Here is a 19,102-nt window from a genome sequence, read left to right as displayed (position 1 = left end):
AAATGAGTTAAGATGTCAAAATGACCTGAGATCAGAGAGATGCTTTTCTCTGTTTGTGTGTTGGCTCCCTCGTTTAGCTGATTGAGAAAATTAGTGTTCATTCTAGTGGATGGACACTTTTTTTGATTCACAGCTATCTCTGGAACCATTTGTCTGATTGACAAAATAACAGTGGTGGGAAAAGCAGAGGCGTCAATTGGGTATGGCAGGGGTATGCAGCTGCCATACCCTGGGTCCAAGGGGGAAAATAAAAGTTACTTGTAAATATAAATCCATGAATGTCTCTTTGTCTATCTGTGCTGATTATTATGTTGTTAAATTACAGTAAAATAACTACAAATGCAACATTTAACAACTTGATCACTTTATCAAGGTATTATAATTATATTCTCCACACTTGTATTCTCCTTGACAAAATGGTATATTACCAGGTTCTGCAGGTCAGCTGCATAGGTGCAATTCATTATTGTTAATTGTGGCACATTTACTAACATGCAAAGTTTAGCTGCACTTGAACAACCATTCCAGGCTGCCTTATCCAGCCCAAGAAACCGTAGAAACGGGGGCCAGTGCCCACACACCATAATACCTAAAGTGGAATCCGCCAATGCATTTCAATGAGAATGGAGTAGTGTCATGCCAGTAGAGGATTTCTGCAAAAAACACTCCATTCTAATTGAAATGCATTGGCGGATTCCACTCTAGGTATTTTGGTGTGTGGGCACCCTTAGGCTGAGTACCAGAGTACCTATGAGAGTGGAATCCGCAATCCGCCAATGTATTTCAATGAGAATGGAGCGTTTTCATGCCAGTAGAGGATTTCTGCAAAAAAACAAAACGCTCCATTCTCATTGAAATGCATTGGTGGAAAGGGGATTCCACCCTCATAGGTACTTTGGTGTAGCTTCAGCCTTACGTGTAAAAGTCCGGAATTAAAAGTGTACTTGAGTAAAAGTATGAAAGTGTTCGCATCAAAATGTACTTAAAGTACCAAAAGTAAAAGTACAACATGTTTGAAAATAGCAGATCTACAAGCTCACAGCATGTCGCGATTCAACGGGTTGTGAGCTTGTAGATCGTCTATAATAGCCTAGGTATAAAATAGGGCTCAAGTGGTTAATGTATTTTATATGCTTTAATGTAGTGGAGTAAAAGTACAATATTTGGATCCAAGATTTAGTGGAGTAGACGTAAAAGCATTGGAAATTGGAAATACTCAAGTAAAGTACAAATACATCAAAATTGTACTTAAGTACAGTACTTACAGTAAGTAAGTGTACTTCATTGCTTTACACCACTGCTTTTTAATTAGCATGGATACAACTAGGGTCGTCAAAGCAGATAAAGGTCAAACCAATTCAACTCTATACAAATATGGAGATGCATCTGAAATGTATTTAAAATCTGCTGCAGGTTTTCCCCCTGTTTAAAGTTTATATATGCGAGAGATCTGCTAATTTGCATCAAATTACCATGCATCAGCACAAGCAAAACTTTCAATAGGATATACTGGGTTTACCAAGTTGCCAATCTCAACTTCACCTTCAAGTTTATTGCCACATTAGTTCGCAGATGTAAAGGAGTGGGTGAAATTATTTTCTGCACAAGCTACCGACATAAGAATAACATCATAAGAGGAGTAACAATGGAAATAAAAAGTTAGGTAATAGGACAACAATATAAAATATGCGCATATACAGTAGTGCTCAGACACTAATAAAAATGAATATCACAGTCTCTAGTGCAAGTAACAGACAACACATAGCAACAAACAGTGGTATAAAGTAACTAAGTACATTGACTTAAGTGCTGTAGGCAGCTGTACGTGTTGTACCTATTTGTACTTGAGTAGGCTATTTCCAATTTCCAATATGTTTTACTTCTATACTCCACTACATATCATATCCAAATATTGTACTTTTACTCCGCTACATTTATTTGAAAAGTTTAGTTACTAGTTACTTTGCAGGTGTAGTGATACGCGGAAGTGGGGATTAAACCCGGGACTCCCACTCGCCAGTCCAACGCACAAACAATCGTGCTAATCGGGCTGAGCCCGATTAGCAGGGCTGTTGTCGCTGGTTCATGGCTGGTACTAACTGTGGGGGCTACACAGGTATAAATTATAATATTATAAAACATACATAAACCACTTTAGCCCTATTTTATACAGTACCTTGGCTATTTGAAAATAGCCGATCTGCGACACTTTGTGAGCTTGTAGACCTGCTATTTACAAACATTTTGTACTAGTATTTTGATGCCAACACTTTCATACTGTACTTCTTTACTCAAGTACATTTTGAATTCCGGACTTACTCGTAACAGTATTTCTATGTTGCAGTATTAAACGAAGTTTAACATTCTGATACAGTAGGTCACGTGGTCTTTCTCCAAACAGTCTGAAAAGGGGGCAGGAACGTTAGTAATGATATACTTCGTCCGTCGTTCGGTGCTACAAGCTAACTACGCGAACGGCTATTTTCGAGAGCTATTGTGTGTGCACACACACACACACACACACACAGAGAGAGTGTATGAGAGCCGGCGGACATCAACCGCAGATCACTCCGTTACGGTGCTTCTAGGGGAAGAGGCAGCAGGAGATCGACGCTAAAAGTGTCTCGGAGCTGGGGAGGAGAACGTTGCTCGTTGCTAACGTTACTAATCTCTGACACCTTTTTTGTAGAAGACTTTTTAGCGGTAAATTGCGGATTCTATAACGGAATCTATATAATTTTTTACACCTAGAACTGCTAGTTTTAAAATTCGGTCTAGAAAGTCACATTTTCTCCTCCTCGCACAGCTTCTGTGGGGGTAGTTTCAGAAGATAATGATATGCACGCTCAACTCCGTCCCCTCCCGCCATATAAGCCAATCAAATTAATTTATTGCAGTTACTGTACAGAAAGTTCTACTTTCAGTACAGTAACTGCAATAAATTAATTTGATTGGGTAATCAAAGGTAGGCTTACTTGACATCATCAAAAAATTATGCTAATTTGATAGCCTTATTTAGCTGTTTTGGGCGTGTCCCTCCCACTTTAAGTAAAATATGTGAGTAGTGGTGGAAAACAACAGTGGTGAAACAACAAATATATATAGCAGAATATTTACTTTCTCCTGAGCAAGTAAGAAATGTCACTTAGCAGCACATATCAAACATGTAAGTGCGTCTAAAGCACTCCTGGCTGGCAGTGTTATTATGGACGCCAGTTGTGTAAAGTAACTGAGTACATTTACTTAGTTACTTAAACACTTAGTCACTAGTTACTTTATAGATTTTGATTTGGCCATTTGAAAATAGCAGATCGACAAGCTCAAAATGCGTCGCGATGCACTGTGAGCTTGTAGATCTGCTATTTTCAAAAGAAAACTTGAAGCAATGTTTTCCCCCCCTGTCCAATCCGGTGAGTTGAAGGCGGACCGTCCCATGACTCCCAACTAACAAGTGGTTGTAGCTACGTGTGTCATTGGTTATTTGGAGAATCCACTGGCTTCAAAAAACAGTCGGCTTATCACAAAAAGATTTTTATCAGAGGGCAACAATACTTTGGTTTGACCGTGCCCTAACAGAGTATTTCTACATTGCAGCATATTTGCAGCATATTTTTACTTTTATAGTATATATAGTAGGGCATTAACGAAAAAGTCGACAAGTCAGTTGAAAGTTGAAAAAAAAAAAAAAAAACGTTCTATTGTGAAAATAGCAGATCTGCATGCTCACAACGCCTCGCAATGCGAGGCGTTGTGAGCATGCAGATCGGCTATTTTCACAGTTTCTGCCTCTATATATTTGACAATTTGGATAATGTTTAATTTGCCATTTTAGAGGTATTAAAAAGTCCTTAAATTGGCACAAATGTGAAGATACCCTCTATACACTTTAACGTTATGTTGGTTTGTTTACAGTTGAGTGAGAAAACAATGTTTCACATTAAGTTAATCATCTGTGGGGACCCCTCAAAATAACTGGGGGGTCGTGTGTGATGTGATGGCGTCATCAAGCGATAAAGTCGACTTCAACTCAACTTTTTACTGAGTCGAGTCGACTTGCAAAAATCACAAGTCGTTAATGCCCTAATATATAGTACTTTTTCCACCACTGATGGACGCCACAGAACAGTGCACAGGGCCTACCTTGTTTTTCGCCCTTACCCACTTCGGCCGCCGTCACCGTGAGCACCAGGAGAGCCATGGCGGCCACTCGTGTCCACTGCTGGTGTCCGTGCATTCTGAAGGAGAGACAATACATTTAGCACAGTGTCACTGTCGGGCAGAAACCTCGGTCCCATCCCAATTTACAGTACACTTTAAGACAGAATAAGACATAATAAAGCCATAATAAGAAATAATGTGTTGGTAATTAGAACTAATATGTTTTATTATACAGAAACAAAGATAGAATAGCAGAAAGAGCGGATACATTCTCTGGCACCGCCACCTGCCGCGGAACTGCCGATAGGACCGGCAGTAGGACCGACAGTAGGACCGGCGGCCGCCGCACTGACCGGCAGGTCCCGTCGCGGTAAACTGCCGGTCTGTGCGATGGTGGCTGCTGCGGCAGTTACCAGCGATGCCGGTCCTACCTACAGTTCCGTGGCTGCCGGTCCTATCGCCGGCGATGAAGCACGACTGACGGTCGAACTGACGGTCGGCAGGTGCCGGTGCCAGAGAATGCATTCGCTCTTTCTGCTTTGTTTCTGTCTAATAAAACATATTAGTTCTAATTACCAACACATTGTTTCTTATTATGGCTTTATTATGTCTTATTCGGTCTTATAAAGTGTACTGTAAATTAGGATGGGACCGAAACCTCGATCTCCAAGTTTCAAATTTGTATGTTTTTTCGTAAATTAAAGCGCGAGGCGTTGTGTGCTTGCATAGATATGCTTGCTTGTAGATCTCTATTTTAGATCGTTTTTTTAAATAATAGCAAAAAAAGGGTGGTTTCCACCCGACAAAGATGATAGGTTCATGCAAAGAAAGTCCCAATTTCCCACTGCAAGACACAATGGGTTATAGTGGATTCTTGCCCCACTGTTGTTTCCTTCCGTCAGTGAGAATTTAAATAAAGAACAGAAAATAAAGAATGAACAGGAAAGTAATAGCACCGAATTACAGCAAGCAGCAGCATGATTTGGTTTGTGCTCCAAAACATGCATCAAGATTAATTTACTATAGTACTGTGTATGGCAGACAACAGTCGTGGTTTAAAACAAGAAAAACAGCATCCTATTGGGAGAAGCATAAGTTTCAAGGTTCAAGGTTACAGGGACATACTTTAAGAGTAAATCGATCGATTTGCTTTGCCTGTTTGCATATACGTTCTCGAGAGAATCAGCAGGCTCTAGTAAACTGAATGGCATGTTTAAAAAATGTAATGGAGCACGCTATCCACAGTTACAGGAGAAAGCCTGGCGCAAGGTTACAGTAGGTGAGGACTGAGGAGTGAGCTCTTTGTTTGGCTCTGAGAAAATCAGAGCATGAGAAGAGAAACAATTAAACTGGCAACATAATCTTTTGAATTTGAACAGACAATTATTATTTCATAATCATAAGTTATATTTGACTTTTTCCCTTCCTTTCCAATTGCCCCAATGGCACCCCACTTTGAAAACCTGTCTTCCAGAACATTGCCCCTGACCTATTCTCCAGCATCAGGCTGCGTCCCATATCTGCTTTCAAAGTCAGCCAGGGTTACTCTGCTCTTCAAGAAACCAACCCTTGACCCCTCAGACGGCAGTCAGAATCCCGCCTTTCCTTTCTTTCTAAAACTCTTAAACGAGTTGTTTTTTCTCAACAGCTCTCTCTCCATCTCTTATAGATGTCTCAACTAGGGCATTAACGACTTGTGATTTTTGCAAGTCGACTCGACTCAGTTGAGTTGAAGTCGACTTTATCGTTTGATGACGTCAACACATCACGCACAACCCCCCAATTATTTTGAGGGGTCCCCAGATGATTAACTTAATGCGAAACATTGTTTTCTCACTCAACTGTAAACAAACCAACATAAAGTTTAAGTGTATAGAGGGTATCTTCACATTTCTAAAGTGCCAATTTAAGGACTTTTTAATACCTCTAAAATGGCAAATTAAACATCCAAATTGTCAAATATTAGAGGCAGAAATTGTGAAAATAGCCGATCTACATGCTATGAGCATGTAGATCTGCTATTTTCACAATAGAACGTTTCTTTTTTTGGAGCGGTGTGATAGCACGAGCTCCCAGTACGTGGGTTTGTGTGTCCAGTCTAGTGGGAACAATTGTCTTGGTCAGAACGGGATCTGCGCATGCGTGACTTTTACCACACACGCACATGCATGCTGCACGGGCATGCATTTAAGTACCCATCCGAATTGAGTTCCCCTCCGCCCGGATCCATGGAGGCTGGGCTGTAGAGATGCACCTGCTCAAATTCACCGCTCCACTTCGAACCAAGGTTTGATTTTTTTTTTCTCTGGTGGGAGTCGACTTGTGTAATGAAGTCGACCGAGTCGACTTGTCGACTTTTTTGTTAATGCCCTAGTCTCAACATGTTGGCTGCTAAATCAGTCAGGATTCAAGTCGGCCCACTCCACTGAAATGTTCACAGTCACAGAGGCTCTTCATTCTGCCCAGTCCCTCTATCCTCACGCAGGAATGCACGCACGCACTCGCACACACACAATGTCTGTGACCTCATCCTTTTCCACCACAATCTGAGAACTCACCAGGTCTGACTAAACATCAATCCCTCCCTTGCACTCCACATTCCTTATATTACTTCTAGTCGCCCACTTCTTTATAAAGTTTAGTTGTTTAGAACAGGGGTTTTCAAAGTGGGTGACGGGGCACCCTGGGGTGCTGCGACGGCAGTCCAGGTGTGCCGCGAGATAATTTGATAATATTTGGAATTTATTTGGACACTTGAAAAAATATTCAGTATCGTTTTAAACTTGAAGTACAAAGTTATTTTCAGTCAGTTCTAACCAAAACGGCTATTATCTCAACGTTTGCCTCGCAACATAATCACTAAAATATCGTCACTCTAGGGCAGAAACCTTGTATCTCCAAGTTTCAAATGAGTATGTCTTTTGGTAAAGCAAAGCCTTGCTTCATCATACAAGACTGTCGCACAAAACTAGTGAAAACAGCCGATCTACAAGCACACAACACCTCGAGATGCGAGGCGTTCATACCTTTACTCAATTAGGCTACATTTTGAATTCCGGACTTTGATTTGTAACAACGTATGTCCACATTGCAGTATTGATACTTTTACTCAAGTAAAAAATGTGAGTACTTTTTCCACCACTGAGGAGGAGAGAGCACGGACTGGAGCTGGAGCAATTACCAAGTGTTCCAAAATGCTCCTCTGTGCTCAAATTACTGAAGTACAGCCTGGCAGGGCAATCATTTCCGTTTGTCGTATTTAATTAATCATGCGCTGGCTAAGAGCCCCATCGCCATGAACTTTGCTTGAACTTTATTTAGTTTAACTTTTATTTTACAATTTATATAGGCTGATTTGCCCCCATAGCGACTTACATGATGGTACAGTAGGCGAAGCTCAATGGCTTACGAAATACTGTGTAGGGGGGGCATTCAAACCCTGTATTTCCTTATTCGTTGTTATTAATAGTGTATTTTATCCATGATTTAACATAATTTAGCACTCTTTAGAAATTAAAATGAGCAAAAGGAACTTTAGGAGCTTTAGGCCTGCCGGTATGTGAACTCTTCAAAAGCTCATTACATTTCAAACTTCTTTAAAATTCTGGCAGATCACAGAATCCCTCTTTTTCTTTTTTTGTATTAATTACAGATATACCCACAAATCCCCAACCCCCTTTTTAACGCGATGATGTGGTGTCAAGTCCAAGGTAATCTTACAATCCCAATTGAATTATAAAGAAGATGATATAACGAGATATAAGCTAGGAAGAGGGAAGTGAGGACATTCAATTGAACACAGAGACGACAATCTTTGTATTCTAAGGGCTGTCATTGGTAAATGTAGGGTGCATCAGTGTTCTCTTCAGTAATTCACACCTTAAGCAGGGGGCTCTTCGTGCAGTACGGGCATAAAGGGTGGCGAAGTAGACGGCTGCCTTTGAATGAGCACTGCACAGGCTGTTAAGGAAAATATCGTTCTAGGAGTTAAACTGAATGAACCGTTAAGACATTAGTGTTTCCTCGACGTACCTTAGAGTCATTTTACACTACGGGATGCCTGCTTTCCTTGCTAGCAGCGCTTCTTCCTCTAGTATTTATTTCGCCATAAATCCATGTATATTGCGTGCAGACGCACACAAACACACACGCACACACGCGCACGCACACACACACACACGCACACACGCGCACGCACACACACACACACACACACACACACACACACACACACACACACACACACACACACACACACACACACACACACACACACACACACACACACACACACACACACACACACACTTCCTGAGTGGGAAGCAGAGCAGCGAAAATAACCATGCAGTGTTTCCTTTCTCTTTATAAATCCCTGCCCCTGGCACCATGGCCACAACGCTGCCACAAATTCTCATGACTCAAGCCTCCCTAGTTTGTCTAAAGCAGGGGTTTTTAGATCAGAGACAGCAAGTCAGCCAAGAATGTCACTGAATGACTCATCCCCCTATAGCCCACAGAAGGATTCTGCCCTCCACTACATGTTGTTGGCGATTGTGAAGTAGACGCTGGATGTGAAGGCGTCCCCATGCCGTCATTCGGATGGGAACGTCACGGAATGTAACCTTCCATATGCTTTGGAAAAGTTTGGTCCAAAATTAGAGCATATTTTCTACTGTGTCTGCATCTACTGTATCTGATACAAGAGAAGAGTGACATGTCTCCTTTCCGACATGTCTCCTTCCCGACACTAACCTTATCTCTAACCCTAAACTTAACTTCTATGGCAGTGTTGCCATTCCGACAATAAGAAGTCAATGTCGGTCGGAGTGGCGACATGTCGGAATGGAGAGCGCCCCCCGAGAAGAGTAGAGTAGCCCAGTTGGCTAAATTGTGGGGGAAACAAAAAACAACGTCTCTAATATATCCTTGTCGAAGGAGGCTGCTCCAGGCATTATGACATAGACAGTTTAACAGGTTCGCTGTGGTTCCAACCTTTGGTATAGAATGGTGGTAATTCCACATACAGTATTACCTCTTGGCCCTACTCTACAGGATGATGGTATACCTAGGCCTTGGGCCTGACGCACCTCCAACGGTGCCGATGTACAAAGTACAAAGTACATGTGTTACAATATGTCCAGGGGATTTGACCAAACGTATGATGAAAAAGAATACAACCGTGTGTGCTCTGTTGTGGGCAAAACGATTGTTTACAGATCGAAGACATCTGACTTAATTGGCTCTGATAGTCTCTCCTTCTGTGACAACGCAGGTGCTTGCCTGCCCCGGCGGCACTTAACAGTCCATCGCTGTTTGTCCTTCATAATCCTTTTAGTTCTACGGTGAGCGGAGGGAAGCCCAGGTGGTGCGTTTGGCCGTAGTGGCAATGAACTAAAAATGCCTGTGTGGTGGAATTCAGATCAATCAATAATCATGAGAAAATGAGGAGACAAGACATTTATATTAGGTGGTGGTGTGGTCAAGTTTATGTAACAGATATCATAGACAGAAGTACAATTAACATTCCGGGCAGTGGTAAGGTAGTTCTGCCAAGAGGAATGGTCAGAGTCAGACCCTAGAGTTATACTGTGTGGCTTCAAGGCCTCTGGGACGAGGCGTACCATAACAAGATAGGTTTTACCAAAACAATAGTTACTGAGGCCTACTAAAGGCCTCTCGACTCCTAACTATCAAATATTAGTATCATCATAAAGACCTAGATATTAATATAATCAATGAATACATGATCTACTCTATAACGTCACACATATCAATCATGATAACCTCTAATCTACGACACCTGCTTGTGTGCCTAAAATCATTATTTCATTATGTAGTAAGATTCCTCTATTTGAGACGAGAAGAGGGGGACATTATTATTAGTTAAACGATGCATCCGTCGGTGAATGCGGCCCATGACGAGCCAGAGAGAATTAGTGCCATCAAGCCCTCCATTTCTGTCATTGATTTGGACCCGGCAGTGGGCTGCGGAGAGAGGAGCGGAGGAGGGAAAGCCAATAGTGGCCTCGAATCGATGGACCTTCAATGACCCCTCCACCACCCCCCTGCACGGAGACGAATGCTGCACGCAATTTGCTCTCCATCTTCCCTCTGTCTCTCACTATACGGCACTGACGTAATCCCTGCTGAGTACATAAAGCAGAGTCTATTCACGCTATCAGATCACTCCCTTGCTTTTCATTTGGGCTGGTGAGAGAAGGAGACAGATGTGCTGGAAATAAAGGAGGGAGCTTTCTACAGAGGTTAGAGTTAGAGTTCCACCATTAACCCCCCAACACACACACACACACACACACACACACACACACAATTTACAATTTAAGCATTTAGCATATGCTCACTTGGTGCCAAACACGAGTTTCCCAAGTGTTTGGGCCGTATATGTCCCTGTACCAAACACGAGTTTCCCGAGTTGGCCGTTTTTGCTCTCCCTACTCACCCTACTTCCTACTTCTGGTTTCGGCATGATCGCGATCGCGAAATGCATGTTTGACTGAACAGCTCTATCTTTCAAACATGGCAGCCATGTTTGTTTACATTTGAAGAAAACACTTTAGCCTCATCATCCGTGCATTATCTGCATATGACCCGTGCACATTAAAAGGTAAGATTCTGGCAATTGAAGTCGATTTTAATTCTTGGCAGCAAGCAGGTTAATCCAGAGCGATTTACAATAAGCAAGGTAATACATCAGTACATCAACATCAATACATCGAAAGGAAAGTAAGTAAGTAAGTAAGTAAGTAAGTAAGTACATTTTATTTATATAGCACCTTTTACAGAGAGATCTCACAAAGTGCTGTACAGGCATTGAAAGAAAAAACACAATAAAAACAAAATAAAAACAAGGCAAGTAGGAAACAGGCTATACAGTTAGTTACTAAGAAATATAAATTAAAATCAAATCCCAATAACAAATGCCTGTTCAAATAATAACATTTTGAGGTTCTTTTTAAAAATATCGACAGAGGCTGCAAATCTCAAGGCTTGTGGAAGAGCGTTCCAGAGTTTGGGGGCAACAGCTTGAAAAGCCTTATCACCTTTTGTTTTTAAATGAGTCCTTGGAATTGTTAACAGACCCTGCTCAGCAGACCTTAGGGCCCTTTCAGGCTCATAGCGATTGACCAGATCTTTTAAATAGCTCGGAGCCTGATCATGCAGAGCTCTGTACGCGAGCACTAGGACTTTGAACTGGACCCTGAAATTAATGGGGAGCCAGTGCAGGGATGACAGGACAGGGGTGATGTGGCACCTTCTACTGGACCTGGTGAGAAGTCTGGCGGCAGTATTTTGGATTAGTTGTAGGCGGTCCATTGAGGCTTTGCTGAGGCAGGTGAAAAGTGAGTTACAGTAGTCAAGCCGAGATGAAACAAAAGCATGAATGATCATTTCCAGTTCTGGGTACGTGACAATTGATCTAAGTTTAGCAATGTTCCTAAGGTGGAAAAAACATGACCGGGTTATTGAACAGATATGGGTATCGAGATGCATGGATTGATTAAAATTAACACCAAGGTTTCTGAGGTTAGGGCGGACATTGTCTTTGAGGGGGCCGATACAGTCGATTACCTTTGGAATAATGCTTTCTGGAGCAACAATAAGCACCTCTGTCTTGGCCTCATTTAACTGGAGGAAGTTTTCCGATAACCAGGCCTTTATGGCTGACAAGCATTCATGTAAGATATTAAAATTAAAATCATCAGGGCTCTTAGAATTAAAAGAATAATAAAGTTGTATATCGTCTGCATAAAAGTGATAAGACATTCCGTTAAAAGTGCTGATAAGGTGACCTAGCGGTAACATATAAAGTGCAAATAAGGTTGGGAAAGAAATAGTAGACAATCTTAAGGGCCATTTATAGTTACGTATGGTTGATTTTGTGTACGTTTGGGGGTGAGAGAACACGTACGGTATTTGCGTCAATATGCATAGTACCATACGGTCTCTGTGTTACAGGGTTCAATAAAGCCTATATGTACATACTATATCCACTAGATGGCACCCAAATGCATCTTCCCAATGAGCAAATGCTACATACATAGCGCCTACATTGTTGACAGAGAGGTTGGAGGATACACTCGGATTGAACGACACTCTCCCATCGGCGCTAGTCACTGTGCTGTCTGGGTATAATATAAAAAAGACTGGAGAATGGATGAGCGTGGACACGTGCCGTTGCGACCGCCTAGAGCGCAATCTCAAGGGGGGGCGCCGCCGACAGTTAATGAGCCACCCAAACCGACCCAAAACCGACTAAAAACACCCCAAAACCTGCAAAAATCGCGTGCACGGGAGTGGAGAGAGGCGCATATTCGAGAGAGCTCAGCTGGCAGAGAGCGCTGATTAGGCTGGCATGTGGGTCTGCGTCCTGGCCTGTTCACTGTTCAGCGTGTTGGTTACTAACTTTGTGATTTTTTTTTTTTTTTACTTCCTCCTACGAAATGGATACAAGAAAAAAAGACGAAACATCTCTCCCTCTACTGCCCCCACGGTTGACACAAGTTCGCCACGGGTAGTTCATGTGTACGTACGTTTTTATCGGTTTCAATCCGTCAGGTTGAGTGTTGTCCGTAAGGTTACGGAGAGAGACAATTACGTCCGGAGCTACGGAGAGACCGGATTAAATTACTCAACCCCTCCGTTTCTTGTGTATTCCTGCGGTCTTTATGTACTACTATGCATGGTACTTAAGCAAACAATTAGACCGGGCACCTATTCAGTCAAAATGTCAACAAATGATAATGTAAAAAAAAAAGCGATCTAAATGACTTCACGGTCATTTAGGGTGGGCGAGTGCTACGGTAAGTGCTATGGGCTAAGTTGGAGTCTGAATAGGTGAGTCTTCAGACTACGGCGGAAGCTAGGGAGTGAGTCTGCAGTTCTAAGTGCAACTGGGAGTGCAGCACTCATGCACAAGCACTCACACACGCACACCCCTGAATTATATTTATTCATCTTCTCTTCATTAAACGCATTATGGAAAATATGTTATCAAGTAGCAACTCCCCTGTGTGGTGTAATAACGATAACGAAGGAAATAGTATGATAGAACAACAGCTCTTATACCATCAGTTATCTGCAAATTAATTAAATGTACTTGTATAAATATCTTAACCTAATAATTGCATATACTGTACAGGCAATTGAGAGTTTTAGATGCAACGTGATTCATACTGTACACATGCATTCCAACTAATCTGATTTCCCAGAAGTTCTTTTTTTTTCACCACTAGTGGGGTGAGAAGAACTTCTGGGCTGAAACCTTTATGCTGTATCTCTGGGCCAGAAGCTGGCCCAGCTCAGAATTTGAGCAGCTCCGTCCAGAGTAGATGCCGCTTCCTTTTCTTGATTGGCTGTTGATTTGGGGGGGAAATCGCAGTGGCAACGCCCCTGCAGCCCGTCAAGAGGCGTCAATTGGGTATGGCAAGCTATGGCAGCTGCCATACCTTGGCTACAGGGGGAAAATAATAAAACGTACTGTAATCGTGCCCGTTGCTAAGGTATGGCAACATGACTGGTGTCTTGCACGCACGAGGGCGCGCGTGCAAGACACCAGTCATGTTGCCATACCGTAGCTTTTTCTGAACTGACGCCACTGGCCCATGTATGGAGGTGAATCCTCCCAGACATTCCAACTAAAACTGGAAACCATTCCCAAAGCAGGAAAAACAAACAGTCATGGAGTCCGTTTGCAGCAGGATCATTACTGTGACTGCACCAAAAGAGCCTACAGTTGTGTTTCCTGCAGGGGCGTCAATTGGGTATGGCAGGGGTATGCAGCTGCCATACCCTGTGACCAGGGGGGAACATAAAAGCTACTTTTAAATATAAATCCATGAATGTCTCTTTGTCTATCTGTGCTGGTTATTATGTTGCTAAATTACAGTAAAATAAAGTGCAAAATTTAACAAAATGGTCACTTTAACAAGGTATTATAATTATATTCTCCACACTTGTATTCTCCCCATCTTGACAAAATGCTATATTCCCAGGTTCCGCAGGTCAGCTGCACAGGTGCAATGCATTATTGTTAATTGTGGCACGTTTACTAACATGCCAAGTTTAGCTGCACTTGAACAACCATTCCAGGCTGCCATATCCAGCCCAAGAAACCGTAGAAACGGAAATAAAATGTACTTCTTAAAATAAATGTATCATGCCTGTTGCTAAGGTATGGCAACATGACTGGTGTCTTGCACGCGCGCGAAGGCGCGCGTGCAAGACACCAGTCATGTTGCCATACCTTAGCTTTTTCTGAACTGACGCCACTGGTTTCCTGGGGAAAAGTTAGCCTGAAATATTCCACTTCGGAGTGGATTCATGGAGTTGCTGTATGTTGCAGCATGTTGAGCAGATGTACTGTATTTAGTGTGCAGAGTGTATTTTCCCCCTATCTGCTCGTCGAGATAATCCTTTGAGGGATTCCAGGAACAGATGAAGAGACAACTGCATCGACTGCTGAGCGCCAGTGGTGTAAAGTAACATACATAAAGGAGTAAAAAATGACTTTTTTTCTATTGATTACTCACGCCATGGAGACTTAACTTCAATAATATTTTAGTTTTTTGTCACATTCCAGACAATAATTTGATTACAATAAATGTACTCCCATTGATTCCGAATGGGGACCCAAATGCATTTGGAATCAATGGGGGGGAATTTACTTTCTTACTTTTTTTAGAATGCGACAAAAACTAATTACTAGAAGTAATCAATAGGAAAAAAAGTCATTTTGGGGGTGAACTACTCCTTTAAGTACAGTTTTGAGTGTATTTGTACTTTACTTGAGTATTTCCAATTTCCAATACTTTTACTTCTACTCCACAACATCTCGGATGCAAATATTGTACTTTTACGCCACCACGTTTATTTGAAAACTTTAGTTACTAGTTACTTTACAGATAGAAGTTATTATTATATTATAAAATACGACCACTTTAGCCCTATTTTATACCTAGGCTATTTGAAGATAGCCGATCTACAAGCTGTGATGCAACGCGTTGTGAGCTTGTAGATCTACTATATTCAAACATTTTACTTTTGGTGCTTTAAGTATATTTCGATGCCAATACTTTTGTACTTTTACTCAAGTACGGTACATTCTGGACTTTTACGTGTAAGGGTGCACTCACAAAGTACCTATGAGAGTGGAATCCGCGTTCCGCCAATGCATTTCCATTCTCATTGAAACGCATTGGCGGAATGGGGAATCGACTCAAGGTACTTTGGTGTGTGTGCAGCCTAAAGGTGGTTGCACACTGCTGCGTTTTTCGTTGCGAAATGCGTTTTTCAGGGCAAGGAGAGAGAGAGAGATAGAGAGAGCAAGGGACCGAGTGGTAACGGGCGGCAGTGTGCAAACGTGACTGACATAACGTGAGGTTGATTTTTTATTTGCGTGCTCCGAAATTCACTCCGATATTCGGCCCGAAAAACGCAGCAGTGTGCAACCACCTTAATGCCTCATTCACATTACAGATATATAGTTGAACGTTTTGCTTGGTAATTCAATGTAATCTCAATGGAAACCAGCTTTAAAGCTTTCAAAGCTTTGCTTGGAGCGTCTCCTGTATCTTTAAAGCTGGTTTCCATTGAGATTACATTGAATTACCAAGCTAAACGTTCAACTATATATCTGTAGTGTGAATGAGGCATAAGGGTGCCCTCAGACCAAAATACCTATGAGAGTGGAATCCGCGTTCCACCAATGCATTTCAATGAGAGTGAAGCGGTTTCATGCCAGCAGAGGATTTCTGCAAAAAACGCTCCCTTATCATTGAAATGCATTGGAGGAACGCGGATTCCACTCTCATAGGTATTTTGAGGGCACCCTTACAGAGTATTGATACTTCTACTTGAGTAAAACATTTGAGTACTTTTTCCACCACTGATGAAGAGAGAGCGCTGCATCGACAACTGAGCGCAGAGAAAGACATTTCTGTCTGAAGTGAATGTTTAGCTAAACGATAAGCCCACAAAACAAGCCGTTTGGATTACGGATGATTGAAAATGTAAACAGTTTACAAGAAAAAAGAATTGCCTCCACTGGAGGGAAATAGATAAATGCATGCACAATCGTAGAAAGGTAGATTGATGGAGCGAAGACAATGGTAAAATACCACAATATTAAGTACTGCAGGAGATCTGATAATGGCCCTCACCTTGAGGAAAACCGAGTCGATTTCTCCCAGGCTGTATAGGATGCCTTAATTGAGGCAGGCCATCATTATTCACGTGTTGGAGGGAAATGCCACACATTTTCTGACTTGTGTATTGTAAAGGTCAGACCGTGGGGGAGAGCGTGCGGAGAGAGGGTCCCTGCTATCTCTCAGAACAGCCCTGGAGGACCCTCCTGGGAACTGCTCTCATAAACAAAAACAGCATGTGAGACTCCTCTGCACGTGTGTGTGTGTGTGTGTGTGTGTGTGTGTGTGTGTGTGTGTGTGTGTGTGTGTGTGTGTGTGTGTGTGTGTGTGTGTGTGTGTGTGTGTGCCTGCGTGTGTGTGTGTGTGTGTGTGTGTGTGTGTGTGTGTGTGTGTGTGTGTGTGTGTGTGTGTGTGTGTGTGTGTGTGTGTGTGTGTGTGTGTGTGTGGGAATGGAGGTATATTTGAATATCTGTGCTTAATGACAGCCTTGGCTTGAACACCCTGTTAGTGTTAGATTGGTCTAATTATTAGACCAATCTAACTTGTATTCATCTGAATGTATTAGACTCTAATACATTCAGATGAATACAAGTTAGGTGGGCACTATAGAGACATCTGGGCACTAGGGACATCTGGGCACCTGGACAACTGGGCACTAGGGACATGTGGGCACCTGGACAACTGGGTACTACCAGAGACCAATGTGTTGGGGCACCTTGACGAGTGGGTGGACAACTGGGCACTAGGGACATGTGGGCATCCGGACAACTGGGCAAAAGGGACATGTGAGCACCTGGACAACTGGGCACTAGAGACCAATTTGTTATACTTTTTAACAGTACTTCTATTTTGGCAAATACACCTTTATACTTTGAAACTCTGTTATAATATACTTTTGACCTCAGTACTATTTTGGCAAATAAACTATATTGTACTTTTGACCTCGTTGTTGTGTCGTGTTGGGGGGTTTAAAGAACAGTGGGTTAAATGTCACCAACAACAACAAAGCAGCATGCTATGGAAAGTTCAGGTGCCCACTCATCCAGGTGCCCACATGTTTCCAGTGCCCAGATGTACAGGTGCCCACATGTTCTTACTGCCCAGATGTCCAGGTGCCCATGTCTCTAGTACCCTGTTGTCCAGGTGCCCACATCGTGCCTAGTTGTCCAGGTGCCCACATGTCCCTAGTGCCCAGTTGGTTTTGTTGCCCACCTGACCTGTTACCGAGCAGAAGACAGCTTCCTGTTCTCAATGTTTACCGTGTGGAATTAGTCAGTAGCTATGCCCCTCCCCTAAAAGCTTTTGTCCAATGCTAGCTTAGCAACCGGCAGCTTGCCAAGGCTGTTGCCAAGGCAAACCTTGGCAAGCAGGAAGTTATTCTAAGCTAGCATTGGACAAAAGCTTTTTGGGAGGGGCATAGCTACTGGCTAATTACAGACTCTCTGTAGAAGATTGGAAGATTGTAGGAGAGATAGTCTGGCTTGAGGGACTAATTCATATGAAAACCAAGACCTCTCATTGTAAAATAATACACAGCTGATGGGATTAATATGCACCCAGTGAAAGGCTAAAACGGAGATTAGATTGGTTTGTGCAATTTGCTATAGTGTGTGTGTGAGTGTGAGTGTGAGTGCGAGTGTGTGTGTGTGTGTGTGTGTGTGTGTGTGTGTGTGTGTGTGTGTGTGTGTGTGTGTGTGTGTGTGTGTGTGTGTGTGTGTGTGTGTGTGCGTGCCTGCGTGCGCTCTGAATGGCGCTACTTTGGAATATCTATGATATATGACAGGCTTGCAAGATGAAAACACATGAATAACGATGACAAACAATAGCTCGGCGAGTGCATCAGAAATGGCTTAAATTGAAGACACCAGGCAATTATGCATGAACGCATCCATTACTTTCAACATATTATAATCCGCTCCTCAAACACCCACTCTTTATCTTATCATCGCCTTCATCTTCTTCATTTTACCCTATGTTAATTTTTTCTTTTCCTTCTTTTTTTTTGGCAAGACATATGAGGACTTAACATCTGTGAGCTGTGTTTACTAGCTATCACTAGCCTGGCTAACCGCTCCTACGTTTGACTTTGTGCGTATGTCCCTATGTCCCTATCTAGTACAGTATGTGTCCCTATGTATGGAGTACCAACAGCTCACACAAGACTAACATCATAGAAAGATTGCAGCGACAGGCATATCACGGACAGAACGGCCCATACAAGGAGATATGCATGTGTGTCGTGTTTGATACCATTGCCCTTTCCTACAGTAGTGTACAGTATACGGTACATTAACACAGTGGTTCTCAACCTGTGAGAACCACTGGGGGGTCCCCAAATTATTTTGGGGGGTCCCCAGATGATTAACTTAATGTGCAACATTGTTTTCTCACTCAACAGTAAACAAACCAAAATAAAGTTTAAGAGGGTTTATGCACATTTCTAAAGTGACAATTTAAGGACTTTTTAACACTTTAACAAATTAAACATTGGCCATATTGTCAAATATTAGAGGCAGAAATTGTGAAAATAGCTGATCTGCAAGCTAGATCTGTATAGATCTGCTATTTTCTCAATAGAACCGTGTTATACAAAATGTTATGCCTCAACTCTTAGTGCTCGTAGGGTGGGGGGGTCCCCAGTTAAAATATGATTATTTTGGGGGTCGCGGCCTGAAAAGTTTGAGAACCACTGCATTAACACATAGGTTCACCAATGACCACATGCTCAGCACCAATTGGGTTGATATGTTTGACTAGCAACATCCTTGTTATAACATATA

General features: G+C 42.4%; 1 protein-coding gene across 1 annotated transcript in view; it reads right to left on the bottom strand.

The window, feature by feature from the left end:
- ptn (pleiotrophin) overlaps positions 1-19,102 on the bottom strand; it is a 76,054-nt gene that overhangs the window by 19,743 nt on the left and 37,209 nt on the right. The window contains exon 2 of the mRNA XM_080754716.1: positions 4,141-4,235. Within this exon, the coding sequence (XP_080610842.1) occupies positions 4,141-4,234 (94 nt within the window). The 5' untranslated portion in view covers position 4,235. The remainder of the gene's footprint in view (positions 1-4,140; positions 4,236-19,102) is intronic.

The sequence above is a fragment of the Nannobrachium achirus genome (genome assembly GCF_963921795.1).
Source record: "Nannobrachium achirus genome assembly, chromosome: 23".
NCBI lineage: Eukaryota > Metazoa > Chordata > Actinopteri > Myctophiformes > Myctophidae > Nannobrachium > Nannobrachium achirus.
Note: the sequence above shows the minus strand (reverse complement) of the source record. Positions and strands in the feature narration are given on the sequence as shown.